The 18,261-nt window shown below is 36.5% G+C and overlaps 1 protein-coding gene across 1 annotated transcript in view; it reads left to right on the top strand.

Annotated features, from left to right (window-relative positions):
* The window catches only part of LOC106662344 (peroxidase-like), an 83,339-nt gene that overhangs the window by 40,667 nt on the left and 24,411 nt on the right, over window positions 1–18,261 (top strand). The window contains exon 2 of the mRNA XM_014386380.2: window positions 8,523–8,651. Coding sequence (XP_014241866.1) covers window positions 8,523–8,651 — 129 coding nt within the window. The remainder of the gene's footprint in view (window positions 1–8,522; window positions 8,652–18,261) is intronic.

The raw sequence follows: 18,261 nt of genomic DNA, 5'->3' as shown, positions 1-18,261 counted from the left end.
ACCTAATTTTACGCCAAGTAACACTTTACAAAATGATGAACATAAGTAAAGTGTGATCGTTCGATCCTTTTAAATGTTGTGACTATCATCACAGAGAAAAATATTTATCATTTTATTTTTGTAAAATTCTTAATCCCCATAAGTACTCTCTCTCTCTCTCTCTCCCTCTCACCCTCTCTCACTCTCTCTCTCTCTATCTATCTATCTATCTATCTATCTATCTCTCTCTCTCCCTCTCTCTCCCTTTCTCTCTCTATCTATCTCTCTCTATCTCTCTCTCTCTCTCTCTCTCTCTCTCTCTCACACACACACACACACATGCACCCTCTCTTTCTCACTCTCACTCTCTCTCTCACTCTCTCTCACTCTCTCTCTCTCTCTCTCTCTCTCTCTCTCTCTCTCTCTCTCTCTCTCTCTCTCTCTATCTATTTGTCTATCTATCTATCTATCTATCTATCTCTCTCTCCCTCTCTCTCCCTTTCTCTCTCTATCTATCTATCTCTCTATCCCTCTCTCTCCCTTTCTCTCTCTTTCTCTCTTTCTCACTCACTCACTCTCTATCTATCTATTCATCTATCTATCTTAACTACTCTCTATCTCTCCTCTCTCTCTCTCTCTGTCTCTCTCTCTCTCTCTCTCTCTCTCTCTCTCTCACATGCACACTACTTTTCTCACTAACTCTCTCTCTTTCTTTCTCTCTCTCTCTCACTCTCTCTGTCTATCTGTCTATCTATCTATCTCGCTCTCTTTATCTATCTATCCATCTATCTATCTATCCATCTATCTATCTTAACTACTCTCTCTCTTTCACTCTCTCTCTATCTATCTATCTATCTATCTCTATCTCTCTCTCTCTTGACTACTCTCTCTCTCTCTCGCTCTCTCTCTCTCCTCTCTCTCTCTCTCTCTCTCTCTCTCTCTCTCTCTCTCACACACACACACACACACACACATGCACCCTCTCTTTCTCACTCTCACTCTCTCTCTCACTCTGTCTATCTCTGTCTCTCGGTTTGAGGCTTAATCCCAATTTTCTCTTTCGCCTCCTCACCCTCGGATTCCAATAATTAATTAATTAGTCCTGTTGCAATTTTTAGTAAACGTGTCAAGGGCCCAGCAAGTCCACACGTCCGAGGGTTCACGCTCGGATGTACAGTGTCGTGTCAAAAGGCCAGGGATGACTAGGTATGAGTTCACATCCATTATTATTAAACTACCGAAGTCCGGATCAGACCGTAATTATTGCTTTTTACCGCCTTTCATAAATCACAGGGTGATTTAATGGATCGTGCCGCGAGATGACAGACGCTTTATATTAAATTCTATAGAATCGCAGTTGGAATAAATGTCAGTCTATTTGTTACAACTTGCAATTCGGCTGACAGTTTTATAACAAATAAAAGTGAACGTTACAATTCACAAAGAATAAGGAGAGTAATGTGGAAAAAAGCCATGACATCAACACCCGGTGTATTTTTATAAAATATTGTTCAAATATTATCAAGCAACTTGCTCTGGAATAATAAAGCCGAAGATCAACACATCAATAAGTCAAGAAGCATGACTCGTAAGCCACCCATTGTTGCATAACGAATAGTGAAAGGTTGACAGATGAAGAATCAAAAGACTATATACAATTTATGTGTACAATAATAATATAATACTTGTGATTATAATGATAAATTAGGACTTGATTTATGTTTTTCAAATTTTTTAGCAACGTCATCTTCTGTCAAGCTGGCAACTAAAAAATTTTAAGTCCATAAATTAATTATCTGATAGTCTGGTTTATTTATTATTTTGCGATGTTGATAACAATTAACTACTATTTATTTTTAGTAGCAATATGTAATATAATGAACCAATTACCCTTGACCCTGCCCTTCAGAGGATTTTCGATGAAGGCGTAGGTTTTGAACAAGTATTGGGTAAGATTAAAAAGAGAATTAGGGTGTCGTGACCCTCGAACAGAAAATACAGTATAATCATCATATTATATAAGTGTTTGTCTTGTACTCTCTTTTATTAATAAACTCGCCAACATTTAAAGTTAATTTTAAGCTAAAACCCTCCAATACTTGAACACATTGTCAGAGTTAGAAAGTTCTGCTCTTTGAGTTCATATCATATAGCAGAACTCTGGGTTTATATTTAAGATTTGACGTAGTAGGTAAGATTTTAAAAGAACAATAACGAGCAGTGCTACCCGTAACCATATTCATATTTTATCCAAACAAAATCAGCAGAGGGATCCAACGTCTTGCTTCGCCCTGCTTATTTCCTTGACGTTGCGTCTATCAACGATACGTCTTTTGTTAAGATAGGAAACGAATGTCCCAAGTCCGGAGATCGATTTAGAAAAAACACAAAGTTTGAGTTTGGTATGCAGGTGTTGCACTTTGTGCTTGTTTCACATGGCAGGACATTGCGTTTTTAAGTCAACAAGTAGAAAAGTTTTTTAAGCAAATTTTGACCAACGCGATTCACTTTCAAGCCCTTCGTACAAATTTGATACAGGCAAAATCAACGATGATCGTATGGCCTCTCCATGCTTATCCATTTGACGTCTTGCCTTCTGAGCTTTACACTTAACATCGATAGAGTAGAAATTTTATAGCAAAATCACCCAATTTGATTAACTGCAAGAAAGCAATGATATATTTGAAGCATTTGATAGATAAAATCAGCAGGAGTCATGCTTCACCCTGTTTATTCCCTTGACGTCGTGACGTCTGACTACTTTTTTTTAAAGGCTGGACCTGAAAATAAACAATTAATATAAAACAGCAAAAGGTAAATTCGGGAAAAACGTTAAGATTGTTCCAGTTGAAGAATGGCATGAGTTCTAGGCCTCCTTATTATCTTGACGTCCGACAACCCATCGATGATACGTCGTAGTAAACAAGAGACGTGAATACATCCAAGTCCGGAGATCGGTTCAGAAAAGATCACATGATTTGAGATTTGTGGAAATTTTGACTTTTTACTCTTTGTGTTATTTTTTATGGTAGAACACTGAGCTTTAAATTCAAGTTAGTGGAAGAGCTTTTTTAAGAGAAAATTACTCGGTTTGACCAACCAAGCGTACAAATAAATTATTAGAAGGATTCAGAGTCATGCCACACCCAACTTATATCCCTGATTTCTCGTCATCTGACTACGTTTGCGCCCTCGATAGAATGTTTGTTTAAAGGATGAACTGTCTGTAAGCAGTACGACAGCATGAAATTCGTCTTGTAAAATACTTTGAACTTGTTCCAGTTGGTACGACTGTTGACTTGTGCTATCTCGCCGCACTCTGTTGATGTCGTGTCGTCTGATTGATTACACATAGTAAAATGGTTCTGTCTCAATTCAAGGGTATTAACGCCGAATCCAAATGCAGGCTGAAATAATAACAATAGTCGTGTAAAATTAGGTCATATGCATTGATTTTTGAATAAAAATGATTTTACGTGGAAAGATCTTTGTATCATACCTGATAAGTATACATTGACTTGTTAGAATTCGTAAAAATAAATTTCATAGATTACTTTGGTCGTTCGTTGATTTCAACTTAATAAAATAAATCGCTCAAATCAATCTTGTTTTCTAAAATTATGTAGGGCTGAAAATTATATTCATTATGTTTAGTGGTCTATTGATCAATTTACTTTCTTCATTTAATTAATCTTTTTATGTAAGGTTTTGATTGGATGATAATTATATATATTACATAAGTGTAATGAAAACTTTACGCTAAAAAGGCTTTTTTAGTTGAAAGTCTGTCTTGATTTAGTAAATGGCAAAGTAAATTTGGCATGAAGAATTTCATTTTTTACCCGCAAATTACTTAACAAGTTGTTGGTGGTTTTAAGTCATTTATTCACCGTCTGGCCATGAGGTAGGGTCGGCGTAACTTTCACGTCGTTGTACATCAAAGGCAAGATAAGAGTAGAATTTTTTTACCCAGACAACCACATGGTCCTAATGGAATGCTGGGTTAGCCGGAATAGAGAGGATCATGTTCCAGAGCTATAGGAGTGAAAGGACCACTGCAATTTGACAACGGTTGGAAAAATCCATTAAAAACAAACAATCCTCTTTAATTTTTTTCTCTAGAAAGGAAGTAAATTCCCTACCCAAGACTGAGACAGCTATTACATCGTCATCAGAGCGTGATGTAGGTCTGTAGGCTACCATTTAAGAAGGGACAGTTACGGTTCTATCCGATCAACGACATACGTACATATTTCAACTTTTTTTTAATATATTAAAGACAAATACATAAAACATAAGATTTGTAGTAAAGTGAAACAATTTTTATACGAAATTAAGAACATCTTGAAGGAGAAACAATTGGGGCACAATGATTTGTAGGCTATTAACCAAGATGGTTTCAAAAGAATCTACTTCGTGAAAAACCTGCCAAGGCATTCGATTTTCTTATCGAAACCAATGGGCATGAAAATTGTGTAAGATGGTTGAGTTACTTTAGGTAAATACAACAAGCGAAGAAGTGAATAAATTTCAATCGTTCAATGTTCAAAATAATGTAACATGAATAAATTTCAATCGTCTTTGTACAACAAGAATTGAAATTTTCGTAGGGCGATTGCAATTTTTGTTCTTCATCTTTCACGAAAATACCCACTGAGGAACACGAGCGGTTTTTGTGATGTCTTGCGGATCTTCGAGTTATCTAATCGAGTCTGTTTGCGCAACCCACTCCTCGTGGAACCTTGTCTCTATTTCGGCGGCAGGTAAATACAGCGGGGGCTTAACAAGTTGGAAGTCCTTGTGGATGTTTTGGGGTGAAGTAATGAAGCCGTCAAAGGGGATTACTCATCAAGAAAAAAGAATCTTGAGACATATCAACAGTCGTAAAGCGGTAAAAACCCCAAGGACTCTATTGCCTACGCGCGATATCGAAACATTTTTTGTTAACTCATGATTCTCTTCCACCATCAAATTATTAAGTCAAGACGATAGTCGACAAACTGTGTCAAAAGGTAGCCCTGGAATATCAAGTTACTCAATTTTTGAAGTTACCTGTCCTCTTTATCCAATAGTATCAATCAAAATCATACTTTGCCATGTTGAGGTTCTTGATTACACAAATATTATAAACATTACATTATCTTCTAGCATCTTCTAACAACACTTGTCGTACTTATAAGAAATATAGGCTTACGATTGTACGTCATATTGGACAAGAAGGTCGTTCTATTGATAAGTCAAGCTTAACCTCCCAACGAAGATCTTTAGCCCAGTAAGAAATTTTTCATTTTCAAAATAACTATTAATAAAAAACTTTCTAATCAAAAGTAGCCAGTTAGGTCATAGGTCAAAATATAAATATTCGTTGTAAGAAGCACTATTGTACAGTTTCCGAGCTTTGTTAATGACTTTCCTGGAAGATTTTTGTTTCTTTAATGAGGTACAAAATTCTTTACAGGAGTGTGGCAGGGATAGGGATAAAAGAGGCGTCCACAAGGCTTTCTGCACCTCGACCTGAGTAGATCTATTGTGCTCCCCTGTTTTTTATAACTCTAGGCCAGTTTCATGTTGTTAATAGCCTTGCCAGTGACTCCTTAGTGTAGGATCTTGCTTGTGGCTTTTCCAGTCCTAGTTGCAAGAATCTGCACCTACAAAGACACAAAAGTGTTTCTTCTGTCTGTACTCCTATCGTTGTATGTGGTTTCTTATGTGGCAGTACCCTGTCAGGAGTACTACCAGAATCCTGGTTCGGTTGTGGTTGCCTTCCAGTAATTCCTTTGTAAGTTTGCGCATGGTCCTTCTATGAATCTCTTCGCGTGCCTCATGCCTGTGTATTGTTCCACTAGGTTTTGGACACATTAAGGATCTATTTTTCTCTATGCCCCGAATGCCCAGGGATGGGTAATGTATCGAGATCGACACTGCTCAAGAATGACTTTCGTGGTACCATAGCTATTGCAGGGCAGTTACATAGGAAGATACGTTCTGCTGTCTTCTGTGGACCTGGTCGACATTGGTCTATTGTTAATAGTCTCATTTTTGAAGTGATACTTACTGGACCATATCTGGGTTGTTAATTCCTTTTTACCATTGAATTTTTTTGCGAGTAGTCTCTTTGCTTACCTCATGCCTTACAAATGTTCTTTAGCACACCAAGCTCTCCAGTGAATTTTTAATGTTGTAATGTTAAATGTTATAACTTATCAACAAAATGGTATTTTCCTAGGGTCATTTTTTTAATTAGGATGTCTGTTGCATCATTGCCTGGAATTCCCTCGTGAGCTGTAACTCAGCGTCAGGCTATTTATATAAAACCCAGGTTTTTAGAAGTATTTAGGCAGTTCCACACTATTTTTGCGGTTAAGCTTGAGATGCTTGTTATTTATTTCATGTGCATATGTTTCTATGATTAGCAATTCGGCTTGAAAGATGGTTGTGATGGAGCCAAAGCCATATGGTGTTCACAGTTAAGCCACTTTTTCTTCTTTATGTACCTTATCCGTTAACTGACGTTAGTCATCATAATCGCAATGCGCAATCTATCAACAGCAGCTTTAAAGAGGGATCCAGTGCTTTGGTTGAACCAATGCCTCAGGCTTTACATCCACGAAATTCTACTACTACCAAGACTTCGTCTTCCTTCGATTTTCATAACTGAAATAATCAAGTTTCCTTACTTTTACTGTTGTGTTAATTTGTTTATTCTTCTAAGTATTTCCAAGTTAGTGATGTGTTCTTACTATTATTTTTAGCAACCTTCCATGGGTCCGCATCTAGAATGCCTCAAGCTTTTTCATAGAGACTTCTGTTAGTGACCAAGCTTCGACATATATAGCAGAGTTGAGAACAATTAGCATTGCGATAATCTTATCCTTAATCTCATATCAAGTGATCGTACCTTTTCATTTTAGTATTTTCCAAGATTGCCCCTTCTATCCTTGCTATTATTTCTTTAGAGTGGTGCATAGGTCGATGCAATGACAGCCTAGGTATGTTATCTGTTGGACCCTATCTAAAGTGACATCTACCTTGCTGAAAACCCTAAATTTAGTCTTTGTCGCACTTAGTTGTAATCCATATTCATTACGTTTTTATGACGTTAGCTCTAGGTCTGTGATCTAGGTCTTACCCAGTGGTATTACCAAACAAGGCTGCAACCCAGACACTTCACGTAAACAAATAATTTCTACTCACAAGCTTACAAATGTCGCTCCAGGTCTGAAAAGACTGAAAAAGGTTTAGTTTACAAAATGGCTTTGATATCAATACTAAGGTACTAGCAATGTACACATCCTCGTGTAAATTAGACTTTCTTTTCTTGCTTGAGGCACTATATTATTTGAACAATTACTAAACAAAACAAAAATAAGTGTAATACGAAGTTCGAAAAAAGGTAAACGTTGGTACTTATAAGCTATATTCGTTATATTTTCGAACAACAAACCTTTTATTTTACAAAATTTATTCCCAACTCAAGTATCAATAATTAATTAAAGTTAATTTAGACTTGATAATGAACTTTTGTTTACACCTTAGGAAATATTAGACAATAATCAGTTTGTATTGTGTACATTAACATAGATTATAAAAAAATGCTATTGTTTGCAAAAGCATAAACTTTTCCATAGCAATTCTGCCCTGCTAAGAAGAAATTCCGTATCTTCAACTTTTTCAACTTTGGTTTTTTACATTGCATTCTTAGGTACATTTCCTAACGAAAAATATGATAAAATCGACGCAAATCTGTCCAGAAATATTAAAAATAGCAGTTTAAAATATTTTATATTAAAAGATTTGGATAAAATACTAGTGAAAACGTATTTCTGAAATTTGACCGTAACATAAAACCTTCAAAGCTCAATTTCTTAAAAGTATCAAAACAGTAGATACGTATTTCTTCTTAGCAGGGCAGAATTACTCTAAAGACATTAAAATTATGAATTTTTACACCCTAAAATTTGTAAAGGATGGGTTTGAGAATTTTTTCAGTGATTTTATTTATATAAACTTTTATATTATATAAATTGTAGCTTTTTTTTCTCTTTCTAAACTAAGTAGGGTAGGACTAAAAGCCTGAAATCGGTGATGTTGGATTTTAATCCAATTTCTGTGTTTACAAAAAAAGGAAAATAATAACTTTAAAAAAGGAGGATACGGTTCTAAACTCCATTTTCTTTTCTAAGCTTGGAAAAACGCTGTACCTAATCGTTGGGAAATCGTTCTTCTTAGCCGGACTGGTTCAAAGGCGACCGAACTGGGTCGTGCCGACATGTTATTTTTAAGCAGTAGATGTCTTATCAGATTTCACCATTAGAGGAGGGAAAAGGGACACGATTTCCCGTTAGGGAGTGTTTGCCGAAATAAAACATCCTTGGCCTAGGACGGGCGTAACCCGGGTCGAGAGAAGTCGTGAGAGGTTAGACCGAGATTATCACCACCCTATTGAGAAAGAATCCTAGTGCTCTTTTCCTTTAACCGGGTTAAGAAAAGTCTGGGCTGGTCAGGGCTACTTGTTCCATTATAATTCGATCTTTTTGTTTTAGGGTGCTGCTGGGTGTTCTGCACACGGCTCTTTGCCTGCAGACGGGAAACGAATGTGCTCTGAGGTTAGACGGCCATGGAAGAAACAGCGCATTCGACTTCCACCTTAATACCCTCCGAGGAGGGCCATTGTAAGTACTCGATGTTTCAGATTATGTCCTTTATTCACCGGTTCTAAGCAATAGCTTTCGTTTTCTTTGTACAAGACGAATTGACTGGGGGGGATGTTAAGACATATCCTTCTTTTGCTTTATGTAAAGCACGGTCGTTTTCTCCGATTGGTTCCACAAAGTCTAAACCGAAATTGACACATGAGACACATAAAACAATTATTACTATGATTAATAAACAATCATAAAACACATTCATTAAACAATTAATGAACTATGGCAAATAGTTTTATCGGTTTATTTCAATATGAAAACAAATTAATATTTTTATGTAAGGTTTGAGTTGAAATGAAAAAGTTAGTGCCACGAGCGGGATTCGAACCCACGGCCGGTTGACATGGGAGTTGGTGTCCGAGTGGATCGAAGTCACGATAGCTCAAGTGGTAGAGGAGCGGCGTAATTAGCTAAAGGTCGTGGGTTCGAATCCCGCTCATGACATGAACTTTTTCATTTCTACAAAAACCTTACATAAAATGATTAAGTCATTGAAAGAAGTAATTTGGCCAATAGATCACGAAATATAATGGATTTAATAAAAACAAATAGTCAGGTCCATAATTCCGATAAGTTTTTGCATGGTCCAATCGCTAATCATTAAATGAATAAAAATAATTCTACAATATATTGGTTCTTCAAACCAGCGGTTTACAAGATTTTCTTTCAAATTACAATTATTAAAATGATAAATTATATATAATAAGTACAGTTTAAAGCAAAAGTTCAGCAATAAAAATATGTACTTCTAAATCCTCTTAAATAAGAACTGGTGTTTGACAGTTTTAGTCATAGTTTTAGAGCGTCAAACAAAAAAAACTCATACAACTATCAAAACCTGCTTAATTTGCATAACTCTCCAGACAAACCAGCCAAATTCCACATCATGTTCATTGATAAGAGAGGTTCCGGGACACCCGTTGCCTGGCCGAATTTCTCTGATTCTTTTAACATTTAGCTCTATCATTCTATTCCCAAATAAAGGAGATCCCGTCTGATCTATGGAATTGTAATAATTAACTGAAGGCTTAAGATTTCGACGAAGTTTGAGAAAGTTCACACGACATCCCCTCGTCGATTCGGCTGTAGGTCGGTATATGTTACAGCTTTCCTATTCCTGTATTTCTTTCTCCGCGAAGAAAAAGAAGAAAAAACTCTTCTACGTCAAGAGTTGACAGGTTGTGCAACAGTAAAAAGGGACGTGTTTGTACCTCGGAAACTAGACTTACTCAACGTGTTTCTTAAGGCGCGGGCCCGCGAATCGAATTACGGAAAGAAGATGCCACGGAAGTACATCTACAAAAAAAACCTAAAAAGCGTATATCTTTATTTCTAAAGTCACGGGGAGTTGTGCAAAATCGTTTTCTTTGCGAAAACTGTATAGCTGGATAACACGATTCCCCCATCATAAGAGGTTATCGTGCTAGCATTTGAATAAGAGTCCTTTTAAGTTTCTTCTAGCTTACAAAATTGTTAGTGCTTAAGATTTTACAAAAATAAATAAATATTAATAAAAAATAGTTTTAATCTCTCAATGTACTGCCTTTTTTGTGAATGTATTTCAACGTTATTATATATCAACTGATTGGTTTTTTTGACCAAGGATAAAAAGATAATATGCAGGATTGTATTAAATGGAATTTGAATGTACGCTCGGACACAAATTATGTACCTATGTCAACATCTGCCGTACCTATAATTTTGCCTAGTGACCGACGAGCTTACAACAATTTTAGGAAGAAACACAGTAGATATATTCTTTTTTGGCACCCAAAAAAACACATGGGGACCGCGGTAGCCGAGTGGTTATCATGAGAGACTCTCACGCCGCGGTCGTGGGTTCGATTCCCACCGTCGCCTCTGGCCTTTTTTTCCCGATAACCCCCAATTTGAACACACAAGAATTCGTACTATGGCTAATAAGCAAGATCATAAGGCCAATAAAAAAAATAATTAAAAAAACACCTCATTTCAAATGTTTGGGAAAATCAAGAAATATTTTTTTCTCTCAAATCACGAAAATAATGATAACTTTGAAATAATTCCACCGATCACAGGAATCTTTACAGTAAGTTATAACCCCTATAAACTACAGATAATAACATAAATCTGGGCTCTGCAAATAATTTAGAATAGATCAAATATATTCCAGAAATTTTTGTTGAATTCATCCATATTTTTTCAATTATAATGGCACAAAATCTAGACTGTTTCCAAGTATTGTAATAACTTCTCTCAATTAATTATTCTTTTTGTCTAAGTTCTTGGTTGAGATGAAAAAGTTATTATAACGAGCGGGATTCGAACCCACGACCTGCGGCTTAATACGCCGCTTTCACGAGCTCAGGTGGTTAGAGCAGGGGCGTTTCTGTTGCTTTCGTGAATTTCATCCATATTTTTCTTTCTTATCGTAACGCAAAAACTAATAATTTTTCACATCGGCTGAAGGAAAAATAAAGTGCAGCCTTCCAACAATCGTAATAACTCCGTTCAATTAATTATTATTCTTATCGAAGGTTTAGTTGAGATGAAAAAGTTAGTGTCACGAGCGGGATTCGAACCCACGACCTTCGGCTCAATACGCCGCTGTTCTAACCACTTGAACTATTGTGACAAGTGGTTCGAGCAACGGCGTATTGAGTCGAAAGTTATGGTTTCGAATCCCGCTCGTGACACTAACTTTTCCATCTCAACCAAGACCTTAGATAAAAAGAATAATAAACTGAAATAATTAATATGGGGTCAAATATGACCGCTGAACATATATGGAATTTTGTAATAACATTGAATTTCGATAAAACCCAGGATGGTTAGGGATGGTTAGGGATGGTTAGGGTTAGGATAGCTATGAATTTTGAAAACTGGAACACAGGACATCGACAAAATTTGCCCCCGGCTGATCCAGCTCAAATATATATGTATATTTTCGTTTGCTACAAAAATTCGTATTTAAGATAATTGAAGAGTGCTTAACCGGGACTCAAATTGATTTTTTTAGAAAACAATTTTTTATGCATAATTTATTGCACTTTTGTACCAAATGTATTTTTGGTTTATGTCCCTATATAAATATCCAATCCTGCATATTATATTTTTATCCTAGGTTACAAAACAAATCAAAAGAAATACAATAATGTATGGACAAACGTAAAGTACATACACAACAAAGACAGAAAAACTACATTATAAAAAGTATTTAAATTAGTTAATTTTTGCGCGTTTCTTTGGACCCTTCTAATATTTTATATAACCGTAGGACACGCGTCTAATATTTTACTACTTAGTATTTTTTTTTAAAATTCATTGAAATCTGTGATCTCAAGTCCGTAGCTTCCACTTGTTAGACCTCCGTTTAATAGTGACATACTCGAGGACAGATGAATCGAAAAAGTTCATTAAAGTGCCATGGCCTAAAATAACGGCACAACCTTCCTTGCCTTCCTTGTATGTGTAAGATCAGGTGTATGGTCAAACTAAAAGAAAGAAACTGCAATCTCTTGAAATTACATTTTTTAAATTTTCTTTTATACATTCACCAGATACACGTGTTACTCTACAACACTGCAGAATTCGAAGGCATGTACATGGACTTAGAGCAGCAGAAAAAAGCCATTGCCAGGAAGAACAAGAAACAGCGGAACATGTCCTCTGTTGATGTGCTATGCAGGCTGAGATTACTATTTTGGGGAGAGGAAATCTTGACAAAGTTTTGGGATCTGTTAAAAAGGCTTAACGAAGACAATGATGGAGATTGCACAATTGACCAATATTTGTCGCAGCGCACAAGGCACAAAGAGGCCGACTGCAAGTAGCCTAAACCTAAACTCGTTATTTGACATGATGTGCAAGCATGGCAGGTTCCTGCAGGTTTTTTGTATTTTTTGGGGGAATTTTGGTTCTGACAACGAACAAACCTAGCTCACGTCTTAAAACAGGTCCATTTTTCCACGCAGACAAACTCAGTGGAATTTTTTAGAGGATGTTTTACTCCCCTCAACCCGATGCGTAGTTAATAATACTTGAAGAATACTTTAACAGCAGAAATATTCCAACATCTCTCAAGGTACTAAATTTCCTGGTGCATGTTTATAGAACAGCAGTTATTCTCAAAATATAACAAACAAGAAATTTTGACCTCTAGGCAGCGCCTTAAGACGTGCAATATTGACACCTCCTGTGTCCAATTCGTTGACGTTTCAGCTGGCCTTAGCTACCATTACAACACCTCGAAAGTTGCGGTTTGCAATGATATGGGGAAACTTAATAAACCTGATCAGGTATCAGGTGCTGATCTCAAAATATTCTTTTCAAGGAATCGTTGACGGTCTGATCCATTTTATTGTGATGTCTGATGTTTCCTTTCCATAATTATTGAATCCTTTCAGCATTTTGTTTTAAGGCAGAATTTTAAGGCATCCCTCTTTATTAGACATTCTGTGACCTCTGTAGGTTTATTTATTTATTTTTTAAATTATCAAAAATTAACTTCTGGAATGTTTCAAATAACAGTCCAAAAATTAGACTTATTCCTGATCTTTGAACTATTGGAGAAGACGTCTAAAATCCGTCCAGATTTGTGGCTTAGGCCATTCATTTTTAGCTTTTTTTTAATCTTTACTCGACTAATCCATTCTTAGAATATAAATCGTGTTAATTAGCAGCAAGATTATTATATAAATTGCCTGAAAATCCCAAAAAAAGACCCTCAAAGAGGAAAAAAGATTTTCATCGACAGTCTTATAGTAACGTGATATACCATAACCAGATATTTTAGTACAATGTATTATATATTTTCTCCAATAGTTCAAAGATCAGGAATAGGTATAATTTTTGGACTGTTATTTGAAACATTCCAGAAGTTAAAATAAATACTACGAGGTTCAATCCGCATTAATTTTTGATAATTCGTGTATCAAAATTAGCTGGCCCAAAAAATTGTCTATATTTTGTTTAATTCCATTCTATTTAGTGGTCTGATTGACCAAATTATTTCTTTCAATTAATTAATGTTTTTATGTAAGGTCTTGGTTGAAATGAAGGTTAACCGAAGGTCGTGGGTTTGAATCCCGCTCGTGACACTAACTTTTTCATTTCAATCAAAACCTTACATAAAAACATTAATTAATTGAAATTTAGATTATGTCCAAAGTTATTATTTTAATTAACTAATCTTTATGTAAGGTATTGGTTGAGATGAAAAGTCAGTGTCACGAGCGGGATTCGAGCCCACGACCTTCGGCTAAATACACCGCTGCTCTACCACTTGAGCTATCGTGACTTCGATCCACTCGGACACCAACTTCTCATCTCAACCTATTTTTCAAATTTTCCCTCCTTTTTCCCATTTTTCAAATGTCGTTTAATCAGGATTCGACACTCGGCGACAAATGAAATGGCCACGGAGATGTTTAGTGAAGATATACTTCGTTTTACTTATTAAATCCATTATATTTCGTGGTCTGATTGACCAAATAACTTTTTTCAATTAATTAATCTTTGTGTAAGGTATTGGTTGAGATAAAAAAGTCAGTGTCACGAGCGGGATTCGAACCCACGACCTTCGGCTAAATGCGCCGCTACTCTACCACTTGAGCTATCTTGACATCGATCCACTCGGTAGAGTAGCGGCGTATAGTCTTACACAAAGATTAATTAATCGAAAAAAGTTATTTGGTCAATCGGACCACGAAATGTAATGGATTTTGATTAATGTTGCGTTCCTCCTGCTTCCTATAAATGCCTGAAGAAGCCCGATCATCTTTAATTATGTTAATTGTTTTCGAGCGAGCCTCCATTGTATTTGTCGGGATATATCACAAGTGACAGTGATCAGTGTGAACTGTTCTCTTAGTTATGCAAGCCGTTACGCCCTTAACCGGAGTTGGAACACTGAACGGGGGCCGTTCATTGTTCTCCGTTCTCCTTTAATCTTTGTTGGTTAAAGGTTCTCTTCCTACTGTGGGAATCGCCGCTAATTTCTCATCGCATGTGCCATTTCCGGAAAAGAAGAAAGATGTTTCTTTTCCCTCTAAATAAATAAAGAGCAAAACTGTTCTTCGGTTTCCTTTTCGCTTGCAAAAAAACCACAATTCTCTCGGTTTTGCCTATGGCGGAATAAAAGATCATACTCATTTGCCTTGCAAGAAGCATTTTTTTAACCATATTTCCAGCGAGATGGGCTGTTATTTGTTAGAAAGCTGACCCATCCGGCCTGTACGGGCAAAAGGTCAAAAGTCCTTTTTCTCACTTTTTCGGAAGAGAGTGAAATAATGACGCGGAACATAGGAAGTTTATATTCAAATATTCACGTATTGCTTATAACACGTAATGAATACTAAAACATCGCAGGGTGGGAGCATGTATAATTCCAATCACAACGCATTTCTTTAAAATAACAAAAGTTGAAAAAATTCTCATTGTAACATGTTAACTAATGAACAACTTTAACATTTAAATATTAAATATTGAATAAATTAACCGTTAGCATTTGATATTGGAAAACAAAACGTTATGATTACATTCACTAGTTTTCGTGGTCCGCTTGACCAATTAATATCTTTTAATTAATTAAGGTTTTTAGTTGAGATAAAAAAAGTCAGTGTCACGAACGGGATTCGAACCCACGACCTTCGGCTACATACGCAGCTACTCTACCACCTAGCTATCTTGACTTCGATCCACTCGGACACTAACTTCCCATTACAACCTTCTTTTCGAATTTTCCCTCCTTTTTGCCATTTTTCAAATGTATAATGAGGATTCGATTCTCAAAACTGGCGACAATTGAAGTGGGAAGTTTAAGTTGGCAAGACATGGTCCCGGTCAACTGAATGCCACAAATAAAACCGCCACTCATCTGAAGAGAACAGCCCCCCCATTGTCAAGTGTTCAAACGAGATGATGATTTGCAAAAACAGAATCCCATTCTTCGAAAGATCGACTTGAATCTGTTCAACGCTTGTTGGGGGCGACGAATGATGTCTTACATGCTTCTTTATCTTGTCCGATAAGTGTTCTATAAGATTCATGTCAGGAGGACGTGCAGGCCAGCTGATTGTGGTAATCCCTACGTTCTTCAGGTAATGGATGACAACTCGAGCTACATGCGGTCGAGCATTATCATGCATTGACAGAAAGTTGACCCGAATAAATGGAGAGAATGGGATCACAGTTTCCAGAACAAAGATCATTCTGTTTGATAATCAGTTCGGTACAGGCATGGACGTTGATTCTACCCCATACCATAACTGGTTTTCTTTGAAAAGGCGTGACTCACAAGACTCCTGATGCAAAGCGTTCTCCACGACTTATCTAGACACGGTGCCGAGAAACTCAATGCCACAAATCAAACCGCCACTCATGTGTGAACAGCCCATACAGCCCATTGGTGAAGTGTCCAACGAAATTTTCGATGGTTGCCTTTCCATGCCTCTCCAGGAGTAGAGAAGCTGATGCGTTCTAGAGACTAGACTATTTTCTCGAAGCGTTCTAATGACTGATTTAGAGCTCACCCTTACAGAAAGAAGAGTTTGGAGTTGACTACCTATCGAGAAAACCGTTAAATGACGGTTCCATCTGCATGGTATGATAACAGCAATAAAACGATCGTCTCCAGCAATTTACAATCGCGTTCGACCACTACCTTCTCTTCGATCAAGATTTCCAGTGACCGCTGTAGAACATTGTGGATGTGGCACATCTAGGACTCTACGTGGTACACAAGCGCACCATGCTTTCAAGAAAAAATAATGAATTTTTGACTCAAATCTTACGGCCCGGTAGCGCGCTGGCCAAGTTCCAGCAAGCTGCTAAGTGTATTGGCGAACTCGAACCAATTTCCGGTTTTTCTCACCATGATCTGTTCTTTCTCTTAAGAAGGCTTTTTGAAATTTGAAACATAAATTAAGCTGAGGTCGTTTAGGAGGCTGGAAAGCCTTTTCGAAAGAGGAGAATTTCAGAATTTGCATTTTTGTTATTTACTAACTCACCGATCATCAAACTTTCCGATTATACTGTAAATAATGATAGATAAGGCTCTTAAAGAAAATTAGCACGTACTAATGATCAGTGTTCTAATTTAGTTTAACAGTAGTGCTATTCATACGATGTGCTACATGCTTTTAAAAAATGACCACATTTCCATGCTTCGCTCGCAAAAATCTGCATTAGATCTGTTCATTTTATATACCATACATACCATTTATGTACTGACCGTATAAGGCATGTTCGGAGGCATCACATCACTTATTTACCGGAAGTTTATTAGACCAAACGTGTCTCGATGTAGGTTAAATGCTTTTGTAGAACGAATGCGCCTGAAATCGTTACCTGACTCATTTTACTGTTTTGAGGAGTTCTGTCTTAACATCATAGGATTGATTCTTTTAGGTTTACTTTGTTTTTGCTTTCATTATCTTCGATAGACGTTTCAAAATTTTAATAACTATTTCTTTTTAATCATTCATAACCGAAAAATCAAATTTTTACCAATGAGACATTAATTTTACATTGGTAACAACTAAACTTTGATAATTAAGTATATTTGTTTAAAACTCCATGGTAAGGGCAATCTTTCTATCAGTAATTACAGGGCCAAGAAAACATCACCACTTACTCTTTAGACAAGAACTTTGGAAACTCATAAAAGTGTTTTTTTTTCTGTAAGATTTTGCTAAGGTTAAAATAACCACAAAAAATTAATTTCATGTTTTCAATGCTTTGTAGTTGGTGCAAACAAATTAACAATAGGATCAGATGCAGGGGACTTAATGAAATAATGTTGTGAAAAGTTGAAGTAACCTGAAATTTGAAATATCTCGAATACAATTATTGACGATCCAAGTTTGAACCTTGGGTACGTTTTAGTAAAATTTGACATGTAGAATAACCTCCTCAAGCATTGACGTCTGTTAACAAGACACCCTGTGTATAAATAAATGTTAGTCCATCGTTTTAGTGTTGTCAGAAGCTAAGTGGTCACATAATCTATCTATTAATAATATATATTAAGCTAACCCTATCCATCAAAACATAATCATACTTTTTTCAGTTTGAAGAAGTGGTTTAAGCCGTTTTACCTTCCTCTCCGCCAGTCTGAAATGAACTGCTTTTTTTACTTGAAGTAGCCCCTAAAATGTTGCTCGCTACACGAAGTTCTCAGTGTATTTGGGAGTTTCGGATGAACCAGGGAACATCCACAGTTATCCATAGCATTTTCTTTACGAATACTTATTTGCTTGTTGCAGAGGTCGACGTGTCACCGCGTTTAATAGAATCGGCCTAAGTATAGCAATGATTTAGCTCGATTTTTATTTAGCATGGAGGATAATACGTGCTGTATGCTTGATGTTGATGTGGAGGTTCCAGGACAGCATGCGGTCGCGGTAGATCCCAAGCTATTTCACTCCTTGGTATCTTGGATTCCACGTAATATCTACATTGCTCATTTCCTATTCCTTTCCAGTCAGGTTCAAGGTCATTACAGTATGATGTTTGGATTCAAATGCCGATTTGATATTTGGTAGAGTTCTTAAGATTGATCCCAAATTGCTACGTTGGGATTACGTCTTTGAGAACA

The sequence above is a fragment of the Cimex lectularius genome, unplaced genomic scaffold, assembly GCF_000648675.2.
Source record: "Cimex lectularius strain Harlan isolate CLEC.00 unplaced genomic scaffold, Clec_2.1 scaffold19, whole genome shotgun sequence".
In the NCBI taxonomy this organism is placed as follows: Eukaryota; Metazoa; Arthropoda; class Insecta; order Hemiptera; family Cimicidae; genus Cimex; species Cimex lectularius.
The sequence above is the reverse complement of the archived record's forward strand: the minus strand, read 5'-3'. Positions and strand labels throughout refer to the sequence as shown.